The sequence below is a fragment of the Sturnira hondurensis genome, unplaced genomic scaffold (assembly GCF_014824575.4).
Source record: "Sturnira hondurensis isolate 20B ecotype Veracruz unplaced genomic scaffold, ASM1482457v3 Scaffold0007401, whole genome shotgun sequence".
In the NCBI taxonomy this organism is placed as follows: Eukaryota; Metazoa; Chordata; class Mammalia; order Chiroptera; family Phyllostomidae; genus Sturnira; species Sturnira hondurensis.
Genome location: NW_028080032.1, coordinates 1408522 through 1427881, shown reverse-complemented (window position 1 = coordinate 1427881; position 19360 = coordinate 1408522). Strand labels below are relative to the sequence as shown.

Here is a 19360-nt window from a genome sequence, read left to right as displayed (position 1 = left end):
TTGCTTCCAAGTTTTTGTGGGCACACGTGTGGGTACATGTTTTATTTTTCTCAGTAAATACATGAAATGGAATTGCTGGCTTAGTCAGTAAATAAATGTGTGTTTATAGGAAACCGATGATAAGAAATTGTCCAACCATTTGCTAGAGTGGTTGACCATTTTACATTTTCACTAGCAATGTGTGAAAGTTTAGATTGCTTCACATCATTACCAATATTTGGTGTATTTTGGTGTATTTGTCTTTTTAATTGTAGTCACTCTGGTAAGTATGTAGTTGTATCTCTTGGTGCTTTTAATTTGCGCTTGCCAATGGGTGGTGTTGAACACTTTTTTTGTGTGTTTATTAGCTATTTGTTGACCTTATTTGCGAAGTGTCTGGTCAAGTTTGGTTTTTTATATCTATTTGTATCCAAAATATGATGCCCATCCTTTATGTCAGATATATATGTATTTATGAATATTTTCTCCCACTCTATGACATACATATTCATTTTGTTAATGGTGTCTTTTGATGACCAAAAGTTTAAATTTGGACAAAGTGTAATTGAAGTATTTTTTTTGTTTTTGTTTTGTTTTAAATTTAAATTATTTTATTATTGTTTTATTATTGTTCAATTACAGTTGTCTATATTTTCTCCCCACCCTAATCGAACCATTTTTTTCTATATTTAGGGCTTTCTGGGTCGGGGTTCTATCTAAGAAATCTTTTCCTGCTCCAAGTCAGGAAGATAGTTGGTTTTTATGTTTGGGTCAGTGATCCATCTCAAAATAATTTTTGTGCATGGAGTGAGTTAGGTGTCAAGTTTTATTTTCTTACCATATTTATACTTGGTATTCTCAGACCATGAGTTGAAAATACTTTTTCACCATTGAATTATAACACAGAATTTAAAATGGGAAAACATGTTCAGCCAAAGAGGTGCACAAGTGACTTTTTCTTGTGGGCCATGAACAGAACCTGTGGACCTCTTAGACCACCCTCTACCTGTAGTCTTGGTCTTCTAGTCCTTTCTAAGTTAGGTCTTTCACAGCTCTCCTAAGAGTCTCAGAAATTACTTCACTCATAGGGTGAGAATCTATAAGGCTGTAGCTTTTTACAGGGTCTGTAGCTACACCACAGAGCTGCTAGCCACGTGTGGCTATTTAAATTGTAACTAAATAAAATTTAAAAATTTATCTTCTGGGTCACAATCACCACATTTCAAGTGTTCAGTAACCACATATGGCTATTGGCTACCCTGTTAACTGGTATGCATATATAGTATTTCCGTTTTTTCAAAAGTGCTAGACAGCACTAGTCTATAGAGTAAGAGAGAAGGCAGGCCTTGTGTTGTTTTATAGTGTATCATAATGAATGAAGCTCACATAGTTTTGATAACTGTCATTCAGCATCTGCCTTCCTCCCGCTGGTTCTTTTCATTTTTTCATGCTTCTGTGCCCATTCCAAGATGTGTTGTCCCAGCCAATCTTTTTGTCTGCCTACAAAGGCAGGAGCTTATATATTTGTTCTCTCCTACCTAGGAGAAAGAATTCCCCTGACTGCCCACTGAATCATTCTTTTCTGGAACCTATCTAGCTCTGACCTATTTTACTTCTCTGGTGTTTGATAGTCTTCCAACTGCCTCTGGATGCCTGGGCATTCCCTTTCAAGTTATAGCCCAGGGATAAATATTTTGTCTTGTCTATTCTGATTTAAATGATGTTTCTCCCTAGCATTCCTACCATAAATATTAAATTTTCAAAGAGTAGTACGTTATGACTTGTAGTCCTGACCCCTATGAACATTTGTGTCTAGGAGTGAACTTTGTTGCCATTTCATGAGCAACCACATAAGAATTTGCGAGATTTTATCTCATTGTTTGCTGGGTGTGAACTAACTCTGCCATTAATGTCTTTCAGTGTGGGGATTTTGCTGTCCTGGTGGATCTTCATGTTTTGCCACAAGGTTCAAACAAAGATACCAGCTGGTTTTCTGAACAGAACAAAGAGGTACCACAAAAATTTTCACTATTTGAATGCAAATAGCTACTGCCAAGAGAAATATTAGCTTTTTCAAGCTTTCATTTTAATTAGTGGGCAAGAATATTGAATGATATTTAACCCTTAAAAAATAGGTGTTATCTTCCCAGTGACAGATATACAGCTACTATTTTTCTTCAGAAACTGATGCATTCATACATTTCACACGTTACTCTATTATTTAAATCGGAAATTTCCTACCTCTTTGTTGAGGGTAATGAGTACTCTGTATTAAGAGAAATTAAAGTGACTGTTCCAGTTAAGCAGGGATTTTAATCTGACTGGTTGTGAAGGACAGACCAAGCACCTGGAGCAGGTGTGGGGGCTCACACAAAACTGATCTGTCACACCTGTGTAAAATCCCAGTCTTGTGCACTTTTATCTTCTATCCTCCTTTTATCAGCATGAGCCTGTGACAAGTACAGAGACGTTTGACAGTGTTCCTTCTCTCACCTTACTCAATTGAGAGTAAGTCACTAGTTGGTCACTCAGTCACTACTTAGATGGTCAGTCAGGAAAGTGAATAGCTGTTTGACTGGGAGCATGATGTTTGATCTCTCTGGGCCTCAGCATCCTCATCTGTAATGAAGGAGTTCCACCAGAGGCTGCTGGGTCACTCCTGGTATTTGCTATCCCACCCAAGTACTACCTTGGTAGAGGGTTAGAAAGTGCATCAACTCTCATCAGATGCTTTGCTTCCTTCAGATCCCTGCTTACTAGAGATAGAGAGCAGAGATAGGCAATCAATGGCTTTTATATAACTTTCAAAATATTATACAAACTTCATGTGTCTATGATATTTATTTGTCACAATAGCTTCTTAGAACTAGAAAAAAAAAGTCAGTTTTATTAAAAGGTGGTGCATTGAGAAGACACTAGTGCTAATCTCTCTCTCTCTCACACATACACATACACACTCTTACTGTGATAACTTTTCAATGATCTTTTGGAGATTACTAGGAACAAAATTTCCCCAAAAGAAAATTTATAGGGTAATACATTTTTAGTCAGAAGGTAATAAAATTATCAAGACTTTGCTGTCATAATTTCACAAAAGAAACCTGGTGGCCTGAGACTGGGAGAATTTATCATTCAGGTAAATAACCATGTGCTGCTCTGGTCAAGACTTAATATTTAGTTGGCATCTCCTACTACAACGCACCTCCATATAATTCCAAGCTTTGGATTACCAACACATGTCCCCATGATTCAGTTCAAAACAGTTCATTTCCCCAAAGTGACTAATACTCACCTGAGGGGACCTCACCTAAAATTTTTCTGACTTGACTTACATGGGCAACATTCTAGAATCCAGATTTTCCTCCATTTTCTCAGCTTTACCACCTCAGCCTTAGACTTTTCTTATTGATAGTCAGTTTTGCCAAGAGTCAGTTTATTTGGAAGGCTTTAAAATAAAGCTGTGAGTATGTGAATCACCTCCTAGCCAAAGCATGAGGCTAGATTTTTCCAGGGTGCCGCACGCAGCTGTGCTGCTCCACCTAGTACCTACATCCGGGCAGCAGGGCATGACTTAGCAAAGGTGCATGATTGGACCTGCAGAGCTTGCTGCAGTGGCAGCAGCAAGAGGGAAGGTCGTGCCAACAAGTTGAGCTTTGCTCTCAAAGTTCCTTTAAAATATGTTCACTGACATTAAAATTGCTCTGGGATAATTTGTGTGTGGTGGGGGGTGGGGGGGACTAGTCAAGAAAAGTGTATGACTTCAGCCTATGTTCAGCGTCTCAGTGCTTTCATTTCTTTTGTCATTAGATAATCTCATGGTTGAGATTTCCTGAGCAATCAATTTGATTGCATTTTACTTTATATAGTAAAAGTCTTAAGAATATACAGTTTCTTTTCAGGAAAAGGAACTAATTACATGTACTAAACATGTTTATTTTGATTCTAGCACAAGTAGTCTGTGTACCCAAACAGTTGAACTCAAACCGTTCCGTTTGTAAACTTCAAGAAGCAGACATGAGCCCCTATTGGCCTAGAGATTCCATATGTAGCTCTCTTTTGCTCATTGATTTTAACTTGGTCTTCTCATCTGCCCCTCCAGTTTAGCTGGGAATTTGTCTTTTCTTGCTTTGCTCTGGCTCTGAGGAGAATACTTCATTAGGTGTGGTGTGGTCAGTTACTAGAGTATCTTGAGTACATTGCACATAGTCTGCCTTCCATTTATCAAAACTGGCTTATCAAAGGGAAGCCTGTAAACCAGAGGGAGAAAGTTTATGTGTATGGCCTTTGCTTTATTTTTGTCATACTATTTTTAGGTTTAGCCTTATAGGGCATTTATGGCCAAATTCTAGCAGTCCTATTTCCATGTATGTCTTTCACATATTTTCAGGCTCAGTCATAGTTGAACCCTGCATGTGAAGCAAAATTCTTTAATTGTTAAAACAACAGTATGAGGCAAGGCTGCCTTTCTGTTGTGTGAACAATGATAAAACCCTCAAGTGTACATGGATATCTCTGTATTCCACAAGGCACTGCATCTTTGGGCTGCAAAATGAGAGCAGGAGAAAGGGGACCAGTATTTGTGTTTCATCAAGAAACACATTTCTGAGTTAAATCAAGTGTTTTCTGTACTGTTTTAGGAGTACATGTGTTTAAAATAAAAGTAAAGTTTGGCTCTCATTGCCCTTTGAAGCAAGTTAAAAATTTGTTCTTGCTTTAATTTGTAGAGATTCTAAAAGATCAACCTGAGATGGCATTGCAGGAAACCAGTGATACAGGTTTGAGGCGACCTCGGCAACTCTGAGCCGTCTTCAGTCTTTGGGAATTAAACCAGAATTATCAGTCCTTAAGCATCACTTATTAATCTAAGAAATTTAGATTTGTGTGCATTTTCCCTCTTCTACACTAAGTTATACTTTTCTGGTAGTATAGCTAAAATGGACAGTGTCTGCCCAGTGAGTGGTTATACTTTTAAAGTTTTGTTTTTCTTTTTGTAAATAACGTTGATACATAAAACAATAGACAACTCCAGAAATTTGCTAGTAGTATGGTGTGTTGATATTGAATTAAAACCACATATTTTTGTTGTTTAGTAAATATTAATCTACTTTTGAGAAATAAGATAATTTAAATTATGTTCACCAGTAATAAGTGACTATAGTGCAGTTTTCACAAAAGCTAATGGGCATATCCAGTATCATTAACAAGAGTACAGAAGAACATCAGATTACTGATTTCCAGTTTTCTACTCAGCCCACTACTCAATGCTGTTCCTTTTAAAATAGATTTGTAAACCTGAGGCCAGAAACAAATAAATGATGTGTTCAGATTTTAAGTTTTTTGAACCACATTTGAAAAATGAGAAATTGTTATATAAAATATCAGTTTCTAGTTGCTCTTAAACAAATTGGAAGAACTGGTGACACTACCTGCACGTTGTACCTACCCCCAGGCGAAGCTGTGGGGGCTGCGCCCATCGACTGGTTGGTGTCAGGGTTACCTCTGAATATGCCTTGGTTTCTGGCTCCTTCTCTTATCCACAGGCCCCTGACTGCCACAATAGGCACTTCTCTGAGGCTCTTGCTGACACAGCATCTCACTCATTTAATTGCCTTGGGACCCTAATTTTTACATTGAGGTGTTTTATCTTCCTTTCAGAAATGTGAAACTAAGGCAGAGGAAAATTAAATTAATGTCTCAGATCACAGAGTGAGCCAAAAAACCTCATAGCAAATTTGCATCTGCAGTGTTATCCATGAGCACATAAAACATTCCTTTCAGTATTCATAGCTCATTAAAAAAAACAAGCAAAATGAAATGTTCACTGTTGACTTTTTAATGTGCACAATGTTGACTTTTTTTGCACTGCATTAAATTAGAAAGTTATCTCTAACTTTTTAATTTACTTTAGGAGGTCTGTTTACTGTTAAAAGAAACCATTGATTCAAGAGTTAAGGAGTACTTGGAAGTTCGTAAACAGCGCAAGCCATCAAATATAGAGTTCACAAGATCCAGTCCATTGTCCTTAAAAGGTAGGCACACAGTACTTTGATTTTGGATAAAACATCTGCTTTGTAGAGATGGCAGTTGTGTTTGACTCTGACTGTCATGTTAGTACAGTGACACATTTAAAAAATATGTTCTAATGAAGATGCTTTGTTTGGGTACAGAAAATTAACCAAAACGCCCTGAAGGGTATTTAACAATAGGCAAAATATATAAAAATAGAAAATAAAACATTCCTAAGGAAACTAAATTTTTAAAGGATTTTTTTAGAAATAATCTTACAAATGGATCTACTTTAATACTGACTTGATTTAAAGCTTTATGCTTTTTTAGATGTCTTCATATATATCACCTATTTCAGAGGTTCTCAGCTGGGGAGAATTTTGTCCTAGGGGACATTTAGTAGTGTCTATAGATAGTTTTGGTTCTCATAACTGGGGTGGGAGCGGTGAACTAGGAACTCCTGGCATCTAGTGGGTGGAGGCTAGGGATGCCACTAAGTATCCTACAATGTGCAAGGTAGCCTACCTGCCCCCGTCCCACCCCTCCCAGCACAGCAAGACATTGTGTGGCCTAGAACGTCAAGAGCACTGAGGTTGAAATGGCCTGCCTTATTTCTTAATAACGCTTTGGGAATAGTAATGTCTTTGATTTATAGGTGAAGCTGAAGATCTGCAAGAGAAGAGGGCTGGCCCAGATAAAAGACCTTTTATTGAGGACAGGTTATCTTGTCTATTTGGCATTTTCATTCTCCCTTTTCCTCACCATACTGAGCCCAGAGTCTGATACACAGATTCAGTGACATGTTGAATGACAGAGTTACTCGGGTGGCAAAACCTGACCTCAGACCCAGCTCTTCTGACTTCCAGCCCAACTGTTCTTTCTAGTCTGTTGTCTTTTTGTCTTTTTGCTAAGTCAGCATTTCTTTGTGGTAAAAATACAGTCAACTCCATATAAATCCTCATAGGACAGTGCTGGACTACTGTGAACTAGATTATGCTAATACAGCATCTCTTTAGGAAAAGTACTGTGTTAAGTACACCCTGTTGAAGGCATACTTGTCTCAAGTATTTACCCAGCACAGCTGATAAGTAGGCAGACAGTTTTATACAAATTGAAAGCCTTGAACACATGGAATTTTTAGACCAAACCATATTGTATTAGGTGATAGTTTCTCGTATAAATCTTGAGAAAAGTTACAGGAGCTTGCATTCTTTGTAGCATTCTTTGTGGACCCAAGCAGATGTGGCTAGTTGCACTTTCTAACTGATATGAAAGGAAAAGGAACACAGTGGGTTTCTAGTCCTCCATCTCTGGTGTGGCAGTGGCCTGGTCCATTAGCTATAGCCTTCCTCTCCTCTGGAGTGAAGAAAGCTAAATACTCAAATTCCCAGCCTCTTTCACAGGCAGAAAACACAGTTCTGGCCCCAAGATGAAAATCAAAGCCTTTCTTGGGCTCACGTGGGCAAGAACTTTGTTTTTAAACAAAAAAGTGATCATACTATACAATTTTGTAATAACCTATTTTTTCCACCTTACATAATATAGAAGTCCTTTAAAACATGTAATCACCATTTGAAAAAACTTTGTTTTACTGCAGTAAACTATACATAAATAAAATTGACCACTTTAACTATTTTCAAGTATATAATTTAGTTACATTAAGTACATTCACATTATTGTGCAACCTGCATGACCATCGATCTCCAGAACTTTCTCATCATTCTAAACTGAAACTCTTTACCCATTAAAGGATAATTATTCATTATTCCTTTCCCAAGCCCCTGGCTGTCACTGGTCTACCAATATATATATTTGGTAACCACTAGTAAATAAGTAAATATATATTTAATATATAAATATATGGTCATGTACCACAATGACATTTTGATCAACAGTGGACCATATATGATGATGATCCCATAAGATTATAATGGAGCTGAATAATTCCTCTTGTTTAGTGGTGTCATAGCCATCCTCGTGTCTTGGCACAACACATTTCTCACTTATTTGTAGTGATGCCGGTGTAAACAAACCTGTGCTTCCAGTTGTATAAAGGTAAAGCACATATAGTTACAGTAGTAGGCTGTACCATCTAGGTTTGTGTAAGTACACTATAATGTTCACACAATGACAGCATCACCTAAGGACACATTTCTCAGAATCTATCCCTGTCATTAAGTTGCATATGACTGTACCTATAAAAATATATACATTTTGTTTATCCATTCGTCTGTCAGTGAAGTAGTTGGGTAGTTAGGTTGTTTCCAGCTTTGTTGTGAATGAATACACTACTATGAACATCACTGTACAAATATCTGGTTGAGTCCCTGCTTTCATTTCTTTGCGTATATACCTAACCTAGAAGTAGAATTAGTGGATCATTTGATAATTCTATCTTTAATTTTTTTGAGAAACTGCCAAACAGTTTTATACAGCAACTGCACCATTCTGTGTTCTCACCAACAATGCACGAGATGGTTCCACTTTCTCCACAACCTTGCAAATGTTTATTTTCTGTTAATTTGATTATGGCCATCCTAATAGATGTGAAATAATACCTCATTGTGGTTTTGATTTGTGTTTCCCTAGTAAGTAGTGATGTTGAGCATCTTTTCATGTGCTTCTTGGCCATTTGTACATCTTCTTTGGAGAAATGCTTGTTTATGTCCTTTGCCCATTTTTTAATTGGGTTGTTTGTGGTGGTTTTTGTTTTTGAGTTGTAAGAGTTCTCTATGTATTCTGGATATTAATCTCTCATTAGATACATGATTTGCAAATATTTCTCTCATTCTGTGGATTGCCTTTTCATTCTCTTGATAGTGTCCTTTGACACACACGTTTTTAATTTTGATGTAGCCAATTTGTCTACTTCTTCTTTTGTTGCCTGTGATTTTGATGTCATAGCCAAGAAATCATAGCTGAATCCAGTGTCATAATGTTTTTTTTCTTCTAAGAGTTTTATATATTTAGCTCTTAAATTTAGGTCCCTGACTGCTTTTGAGTTAATATTTATATGTGGTTTAAAGTACGAGTCCAATTTCATTCTTTTATATAGGTAGATATCTAGTTGTCTCAGCATCATTTATTGAAAGGCCTGTCTTTTCCGCCATTGAATGGTCTTGGCTCTCTTACTGAAAATCATTTGATCGTAAAAGTAGGGGTTTATTTCTGGGTTCTCTTTTCTCTTCCATTGGTCTACATATTTGTCTTTATGTTATTACCACACTATTTTCAGTACCATAGCTTTGTAGTAAGTTTTGAAATTAGAAAGTGTGAGACTTGTGACTTAGTTATCATTTTTCAAGATTGTTTTGGCCATTCGGGGGTTCATGTGACCATTTTTAATGACTGCATAGGATTTCATTAAGTGTCATTCTATGGTTTATTGCTCATTTAGGTTGCATGCAACATTTTATTTTCACTGTGGTAAACCATGGTGCAGCAAATATCCTGATGATATACATATTTGTAAACTTCAATTTTTATAGTATTTCTAGTTTAAAGTTTGTATTTTTATTGGTCTATAAAAGCTTGTTGAGGATATTAATGCTCTGTATGTTATATGTTGCAAATGATTTTTTTGTTTGTCATTTGCCTTTGACTTGGTTTATTTAACTGTACAACCCCAAACAAGAAGCCTTTATTTGCTTCATGGAGGCTTGGTGACCACCAGCAGGATGAATGCTGGACTTCCTTATAGTGAGATACGTAGTATAGTTTATTGCCAGTGGGAGGAGGCAGGATGATACTAATGCAACCACTGATTAGAAAAATATTGTGCTAAGTATACTCTTTGTAAGTAAACTTGGTGTGAAAGCATCATCCTTCCTCTCCTTCCTACTTCTAATAACAGTTAACCTTTAACTGACCATGTCTTTTGTTCACATCTTAGTCCCCTTCTCTGCTGCCACCAACTAGTCCACCCTCCCGCCTCACCTGGACACCTGTACCCCCTAGCTGGCTTCTTTGCATCTCCTGTGGCCAATGTCTCACCTACTGTCAACAGTTCGGTTGGTATAATTGCTTAAAATATAAGGCCGAGATACCTGAGGTGGCTACCTCTCCAGCCTCATCTTGTACCACTTTCCCCTTCTCCAGCTATAGCAAGCTTCTTTCTTCCAAAGCTCAATTCTGCTCATCTTAGGGCCTCTGCCCATGTCTTCTCCTTTTCCTATACCTCCTTCAGCTCTTTGCTCAGAGTCTTCCTTTACTCCTTAAGGAGCTTATTCTGTTGACAGGTCTCCTTGTTCCAGGACCACAAATATCCTGAACTTTTGTTCACACTATTTGATTGTCTAACATCTCCAAAATGTGTAAGCCACCCAAAGACAAGTTCTGCCTCTTTTATTATCTGCTTTATTTCCAGCATGGAGCACATTTCTTGGCTGGCAGTAGGTACTTAATAAGTGTTTGTTCATGTGATAAATTGCATGCATGGTATGTCTTTCCTCTTCCTGGTAAGGTCAAGGCCTGCCATAACTTACATATTCTGCTTTATCTCCTCCTGCTACTCTCTTTCCTATTTCCTGCAAACGTACATTCTATAAACCTCTGTGCCTTTGCATTCACAGGTTTCTCCTTTGTCTGGATGACTCCTTTTTAACCTTTAAGACCCGACTAAAATATTACTTCTCCAAAGTTGTCTTTAGTTTCTGCTCTCTGACACCTAAAACACTTTTATAATATTTGTCACAGTGTATCGTAATTGTGGGCTTTTTAAAACATTTTTAAATTGTATTTTTCCACTACCATTTATCCCTTCTTTACCCTCTTCCACCTCCACACCCCCCACCATCACCACACTGTTGTCTGTGTACTTCAGTTCTTTCTCCTTTTTTTATTTTTTGCTAAATATCTCCACCTCCTACCTCCAACCTCCATTCAGGAGCTCTTTATCTATGAATCTTTCTCTCTTTTGTGTGTTAGTTCAGTTTGTTCATTAGATTCCAAAATCATATGGTAATTGTCTTTCTCTGACTGGCTTATTTCACTTAGCATAATGTTCACCAGGTATATCCATGCTGTTGCAAAAGGTAAAACTTTCTTCTTTTTAAGGCCAAGTAGTACTCCATTGTATAAATGGGGCTGTTTTATGCACTCATTTACTGATGGACACTTGGGCTGCTTCCACATCTTGGTGGACATAAGGGTGTATATACTCTTTTGAATTAGTGTTTTGGATTTCTTCAGATAAACTCCTGAAAGAGGGTCACAAGACACTTCCATTTTAAATTTTTTGAGAGCACCCCATACTGCTTTCCACAGTGACTGTACTAGTGTGCACTCCCACCATAATTGTGTTTTATAACCTGTTTACCTACCTTTCTCTCTTCCTTTTAGTGGTAAAGATTGATTCTTTGCCACCCCCAGAGCCTTTTTTCTTCTCTAGTACCTTGCTATGTAACTCGTGAACATAAACAGATAATTAGGCTGACAGTTGTCAGCCTAGTGCTTAACCTCATACTAAAGTAACTCATTTCTAAAAGGTAGGTATTATTGTTCACTCACCTCTGCCACAGGGTTGCTTTTCCCAGGTGCCCAAGGTTCTTCATGTTACAGGCCCTGCATATACACAGAGACCAAGTGCACAGACACAATAATATACTGCTATCTTATTATACTGCTTATTAACAGCTTCACAAAAAATGGGAACTAGATACATACTTTTACTCTTTCCTCAGAGCCAAAGACATCTCTCTAGACATTTATCTAATGGCCTGTTCTTAGCTACTTCAGTGATCTCACCTAAATGTCTTTCTCAAAAGTAATTTCAGAGCCACTATCCATAAGATCTTTCCTGTCTCCTCCTCAGCATTCAACTCTGTGTCTCATGATCCCTAAAACTAGAAAGAGCTGTCATTACTGTATTGGCAGTTTAAACAGATGAATGTGGGTGGTTCATGCTTTTTGGTAAATTAGATATCTTCTCTCAGTTGCACATGTTTCTTACCTTTTTTCATTTCCAAATCCATGTAACAGTAATATACCTTATAGTGACACAGATTCCTAGTGCTTAGTGCTGGATGAGCTGAAGTCTCTAGGCTGGTAACTTTGCTGATTATACTCATAAAAGTAATTTTCTGTGCTCTTGAGTTTTCTTTCTTAAAAAAAACAGCATAAATGGCTATGAGACCATTTCTTTACTCGTATACTATAAAGGAATACAAAGACTATTCATAAACTCCAACAGCAAATAGCATAGCACAGACATTTGCTAGTAACCTTATCTTTTTTAGGTTGCCTGAAATGTTATTCCAGTAGATTCAGTAAAAATTAATGTAAGAATGTTTTTAAAAGACTTCACTGTCATTTTTTGTCAATTCTACCTCATTAATATTTTTCCCTTAGCCTTGCCAATACTGAGTGTTACCAGTGTTTTTAATTTTTGAAAGTCCAACAGGACAATTTTTAAAAAGATCTCTTGCTTTTTAATTTTTATTCGTGTTTCTGTTTTTATGTATTTATTGACAACTGAATATTTACAACCCTTGCTCACCTTTGTATTGGGTTGTTTGTCTTTTTCTTCATAATTTTTTCTTTTCTTTCCCATTGTCACTCCCTTGGTCAAGGCCCTTCTTAACAACTCTTGAATTCTTGCCACAGCCTCCTGATTTTCCTTCCAACTCATCCATACCTCTGCTGCCAAAGGGACATTTTGAAAACAAAGATGTAATAGTCTCCAGCTTAAAACCTTTTGTGGTCCAGAATCTTAGTTGCCTAATATCCTTTATTTAATTTCATTTGTGCTTTAGACTAACCAGAATGAGTCTGGCTCTTCAGAAGTTGATTAACAGTATTAGGTAGCTCACAGGATCTACATGTGAGAGTACCAGACAGCCCGTTCTCAAGCTACACAATCAGCACAGCCTCAGCCACAAGGTGGGGAGACCTTTGGTACATACACCATTTCATCTGCTGTCTCTGATGCTCAGAACCAGGTATCAGCCTCTGCTGTCTGCCTTTAGAAGATTGACTGTCTGGCATGTGGCCAAAGCCCTGGCTGCTCCTTATAAGGTTTCTGCAAGGCTGTACCCTAGTTGTAGGTGAGCTAGAGAAGGCAGAATGTTTGTCATTTACCTTAGGAAAGTGGGGCTTATAAAATGTGGAAGGTGCCCAGGCTGGCTGGCTCAGTTGGTTAGAGTATCCTCCCATACACCAAAAGGATTTGATCCCAGTAGGTTGGGGCATCCCCAAAGGAAAGTGCCCTGGCTGGGTGGCTCAGTTGATTGGAGCATCATCCTATACACCAAAAGGGTTCAAACCCCAGTGAGTTCAGGGAACAACTGACTGGTGTCCCCCCCTGCTCCCCACCCCCGTCTGTCAAATCAATATAAAAATATATATCCTTGGGTGAGGATAAAAATTTTTTTTAATTTTTAAAAATGTGGAAAGTTACCAAAACACAGGAAGAGATAGTCAAAAATTTGGAGTGGGTAGCCACAAGTTACAAATAGCCACTGAATCTTTCCTCTTTCCTAATCTTCCAAACAATAACGTCAAGCTATTGCCAACTACACAACTCTCCAACTACAAGGAAATATGCTCAGCATCTCCAGCAAGAGAGAGAACCCAAAGTACCAAGTCCTAGTTCCAAGTCCAAGATTTCTGAGTGATGTATGTTTAATTTCACTAGTTCATTCACAGTCTGTATTTGCTAACTTGTTGACTAAATCCTTAACTATCGTCAACATATCTTGAATAAAATAGTAAGAAAACAGAAAGCCAAAAACTTAGTTAATATATGACGATATATACATGGTACTGCAGCAAAGACAATGTAGGGAGATGCTACTATTCTAATTTCTGTAAACCGTCAAAAGAAATAAATATCTGGTATTGCTATCTTCCCTCCTCTAATATTTATTTCATATTTCCTTTGTCCTTAGCCAGTATATCAGCTGATCAGGATTCTTTACCTGTCAAAGTGATCTGGACCTTCATTTATGAGGGATTTGAGCCACCAGTGGTCCAAATCATTGTGAGGTTGTCGTTATTTTCATTACCTTTTGATCACTTCCCGTTTTCATTCTCTGGTTCCAGGAACCATGTATTTTGGCCAAGGGAACACATTGTTTTGTTGGCAGACCACATTAATATAACTTTACCCTAACCATTACAAGGCCCTGCCTTGCCATTTGTATCATAACTAAATTTCAGTAGACCTTTCCATCATTGTATAAGGCCAGCTTCATTTGAGCTTTGCTTGATTGCTTGGTAGAAGCAATTGCATTGGTAGAAGCAATTGGACTCATTGCATTTTGAGTCCACTGCCTTATTTTATAAAACAAGTTTCTTGATCAGAAGCACTGTGGTGGTTACGATGAATGAGGCCTTCAGTAAGTCCATGATGTGGCTTGCAGAAACATGGTAGGCAAAAGGGACACATTCAAATCCTGATGGGGCCTTTCCAGGGAGGATAAGTTACTGCCTTATCTGTGATGAAAAAGGTCAAATATAGTCCACTCACCACTGCTAGTCCATCTCCCTGTGATGTGAGAGCTGGTGGGGAGACTCACATTAATTGCTGCTGCTGACAAATTGAGTGCTTGGCAGAGCTCAGCCTTGGTGAGGTTAAGTTCGTGTTGTTGAGTGCAAGCATGTTGTTCCTCCTTGCCACCCATGGCCAAATGGCTTAGGAGCCCTTTGAGCAGGTAAATTGGAAGCTGGGACAAGAGACTGGCCAGGATCCATGGGGCAGGTCATCTTGTCCAGCTCTTTGTAAGGACTTCTCCTTAATGGAGCCATTTGGAGAATATTCACATAAGATACAACTATTTTCACTTTGCCTCACTTTTCCCCTAATGTCCTTGTCACTTTGCCTTCTGAGTTCTGTCTCAGGCTCTCTCTCCTTACAGGTCCCAGATGGACGCAAAATATACCATTCACCATTCGGCCCACTGGTCAGATTTTTCTTCTTTATGTCAAGTGAGGTTATATTATCACTTTCATTCACTTGTGGCTGATAGCATCTATTGGAAAGGGACATAATAAACCAGGCACAAATTTTTCTCTGCTGGTAAATTGGTCATTCAACCTTTCGGGTCATGTATATAGGTCAGAGAAACATGAAAACATACCCCCCAATGTTTGTGCTTATTTCTTAGTAGTAGGAGGGGTACAAAAACTTAACTTCCCTCTTGGATGTACTCTTTCACATGCCTCAGACCATTGGATATTTAGAAACTGTATTTTTATAGGTTTCATCTGTCACCATATACAACATGTCTGTGTTCTAGCATGACATCTAGAGTGCATGCCTCCTTGTGACCTGTAAGTCCTACCATGATGCTTTCAATGTAGTAAATCAGAACAATATCGTACAATGCAGTGAGATAATCAAGGTCTCCGTGGACTAATCATGTCACTGACGCAGAATGTTAACAGAGCAATGAGGCACAGCAGTGAAATTGTGTGGTGTTCCTTCCATAGATAGAAATTTGCTTCTGAGTTCTCTGCTTACTTGATAGGAACCTCAGATTTTACCATCTCTATATTGCTGATGCTAGATGCTATAGTGCTCCGGCTGAGAGACCACACCTCTAGAAGAATCCATGCTTAACTAAACCTATAGTAATCCCCCGTAATTCTCCCACATCCATGTGTATTCTGCTTAGGCCAAAGAAGCAAGTTAAATAAGAAAATTATATGAAAATATATGTTCTTGGGCATTTTGAGGTTTTGATGGTGGAACAGTCTCTTTGATTTCCTAGAGATCAATACTGCTTTTAGTTTACAGTTCTGATGCAGAGGGGAACTACAGAGATTTTTTCTGGCCCTCCATTACCATAATAATACTCCCTCCATGAGACATGGAGCTCAAGTGTGGATTCTATCAGAATAAATCTATCCCAGTTATATACTCAGCAACTGAGAAAACAACTAGAGATTTTCACAGACCTGCTGGGCCCTTTGTGAGATTAACCAAAACCAAATTTCTGTGTATCATCCTTTGGTGTTTTTATATGGTTCTCCATCAGTATATATATCTGTGTCCTAATTTCTTCCTCTTAAAAAAAGACTCTACTCATTTTGGATTAGGGACTACCCTAATGACCTCATATAGGTTAATTACCTTTTTAAAGATATCATATTCAAGTAGTCACATTCTGGGATGCGAAGGGTTAGGACTTCACATATGAATTTTGGAGGGACATAATTCAGTCTATGACATACAGTTTAAGTAAGGCCTTAGTAGGTTCACCATTTTATTTTGAGTTATGGGCATAATCAGTTAACCAATAAGCCAAAAATGTGTGAGTCAGGCCATTGACAGGGTTCCTACCAAGGTTTTAGGCCGCCATGACCTAAAGCCCAAGAGAGGGTGAGTCAACCTGAGAGGATGGCCCTCTCTAGTTGACTGCAGATTTTGGGCAGCCCCATTATCAGGTTGACTCACCCTCTCTTGGGCTTAGATAGCCTACAGACAACCTGCCTGTGCTGGTTATCAGCCCTCCCAGCAACTAATCCTCACTTCCTAAAGGGTATCCCTCACTTCCTGAAGGGTGTCCCTCATCCGCTGAGGAAAGGCCCTGATAGCAGAGCTCTTCCTACATTGGGCTTCCATCATTATTCCAAGGTTCTCTAGGAACACAGGGCAATCACTTGGCACAGATTGACAATCTTACATAGATCAGCATGCATACAGATCATCTGCTCTCTTAGCATCCTTTAGCTAGTTATACTTGGCCAGGGTACAGTTCCATGCACCTTGTAGCTGCATTCCAGCAGAGGGACCCCAGTTTTCCCACTGATCAACCTTTTTACTGAGCAAGCATGAAAATGATCTTGTAAGGATGGAGGTGGCAAACATTTTAGTCCCAGGTTCAGGCACCAAGTGGGCTGGCTATCAAGAGAATGCTGGGTAAGCCAACTTTCCAGTACCCAGAGACTTGTGCAGCACTGCAACCAGATTTGGAAAGCTGAGTTCAGGAGGAGCCTCTCTTCCCTACAAGGAGGAGATTCACCGGTCCTAGATGGCTTTGGCCAGGCAACCCTGTTTTAAAGAAAGCTCCTGTAGTCATTTATCAGCTTGTCATTGTACCCTGATGGGCCCTGAATATACTGCTTTCTTGCCTCTGGGCCTTTGCACATGCTGCAGCTTTTCCCTGCAACTCTCTTTTCCTTCCACTCCACAGGGCCAGCTCCTTATCACCCTACAGGCATGTGCTCAGTAGTTACTTCTCTGAGGAGCCTTATCTGATTCCATGCATGGTCTTTCCCAAGAAGCTGGTTCTTCCTTTCCTATTTGCCTGGTCTACCCTGGACTATTAGCAGCACTCATTGTTCCCCAACTCCCAGAGAATAAGGGTCTTGTCCTGTTCATCACCCAGTGTGGAGTCTTACTCAGGAGGAGTGCACACATTGGAAGAGGTAAAGGAGTGAATTACAGTTTCTACTCACTGGTCACATGTTTCTTTGCCAAGCCTTTGTGGCATGCTTCCATTGCAGCATCTCTTTGCCCTTCAACAAAAAGCAGAGGTGAAAGTGGTCTGAAAATTACAAATTATTAGGTAGTTTTTCTCATTTGGTTTTCAGAAAGTCAAAACCACATCCTTCCCCAGTATAAGATTAGGTGCAATATTTTCTGACCTTTCTTTAGCTAAGAACTGAACATCCCTTCCTTCCAGCTCTTCCCCATTCCAGTAATGCCCATGTCCATGAGTGTTACTACCTACCCATTACTGAGCTTCAGTCTGCTGGGTGCTGGGTCTCCCATGTAGCCATGGCAGGTCTTTGGGACAGCCATTTCTAGCCAGCGTTCTTAACCCTGTTCCAAAGAGGAGCACCAGACTCAGGGTTCTAGCAATGTGCTCAGGGTCACATAACAAGTAAGCATCAGAGGTAGTATTGTAAATATGGCTGTCTGATGTCTGGCTTGTCTTCCCTGCTTCATTATCCCTGTTAAGGAAAAATGTGTGTGTGTATGTGTGTTTCTTTTAGTAAAATTTTTCTCTAATCATGAAAACTAAGCTGTCTATAAATTAACCATGGGGAAACTAAGAGCATTATCTTGCTTGAACTACCATGTAGATATCTTTATTTTAGATTTTGTATCTCCTATTTTCTGATCACAAGTTGCAAAGGGAAAAATAGACTCCAACACAGAGCTCATCTTCCAGCTCCAAACACTTATTTTAATGCATTGTCTAGATACAAAGGGTTCACTGCATTTTTGTGTTTGTGGAGCAGTAAAATTTTTACTGCCTATTATTCTATTCTGTATAACCGTTTTCTTGCAGTTAACATCTAAGAAACCCAGTCCTTTGGAAAATGCCATAAAATAAATTAAATTTTCCTGGGTACTGTGGTTTCTGTTTGCAGTGGTTGTCCCACCTCCCTACCGCCCTCCCCCCGCCCCCCAGCCCCTTGGCTTTTCTTCGAAGCTGAACACTCTTCTAAAATCTTAGCTTAAATCTCCAGCCAAAGTGTATAGCCGTCTCTTCGTTCCATTGTGGCATCCAAGGTGTCTTCTGTGAGTGTTTAGGGCTGAATTACCAGGCTTCCTCTCTCTTCATCAACACCCACACAGCATTCTGTGGTGGGGCACATTACCACCATGTTAGGAAATCAGTGGGTGTTCACATAACAGGAGAAGAAAAAGATGAGAATTGCCAAAGCAAGCAAGTTCTTCCTATTCTTCCCTCTGTCTGAGAAATATTCCCCTCCTTTCCCCCACACCCGATGCCTGCTACCTGCCAAAGAAAGCTTTCTCTGTGCTCTTCAGACACAGGCCTGATTGTGAGCCCTTCTCCTCATTGTCCCCGTGGGTGCAGATTTGTATATGTGCTGTTTGTTTTGGTTTGTATTTATTTTCCTAGTCCATTGAAAACAGGACCTTTTCCTATTTAAAATAAATTTTGGAAGTGAAACACTTTTTATTTTGAGCCCAGCCCTTCCTCCGTATAAACCATCCGGCATTTTCAGAGAGGACAGTGAAATCTTGCCCTGAATCACCATCCTTACCCATTAACATTAACCTTCGTTTCTTATGCATCAGCAAGAATAAAAATTATTGCACGTTCAATAAGTAACCCTGACAAAACACAGGCCCTTGGCAAATACTACTAACCTCAATAGTCACTTTAATGTGTCAGCCATTGCCATGAGCGTTGGCATTTGTCCCTGTCATCCTGCACTCCTGTTACAGGAGTGGAGCCATCCTCCAGTCACAGGCATAGTGATATAGGGACTTCTCTCAGATTCGGAAAGGGGTGGCTGAAAGAGGAAGGACTGGGCACTCGTGGTTTTATATAAACAGCAAAATATATTTTTAATTTTCTAATATTCTGGTAACTATTCTTAATATTTAGACACTGTTTTTTCTATTCACAGCTCTTTACAAATAGAATGGATTTCACTAGACCTATCCTAGGGC

The 19360-nt window shown here is 39.0% G+C and overlaps 1 protein-coding gene across 1 annotated transcript in view; it reads left to right on the top strand.

Annotated features, from left to right (window-relative positions):
• SLX4IP (SLX4 interacting protein) overlaps positions 1-19360 on the top strand; it is a 215088-nt gene that overhangs the window by 139162 nt on the left and 56566 nt on the right. The window contains 2 exon segments of the mRNA XM_037051650.1: positions 1900-1989; positions 5888-6008. Of these exon segments, the coding sequence (XP_036907545.1) occupies positions 1900-1989; positions 5888-6008 (211 nt within the window).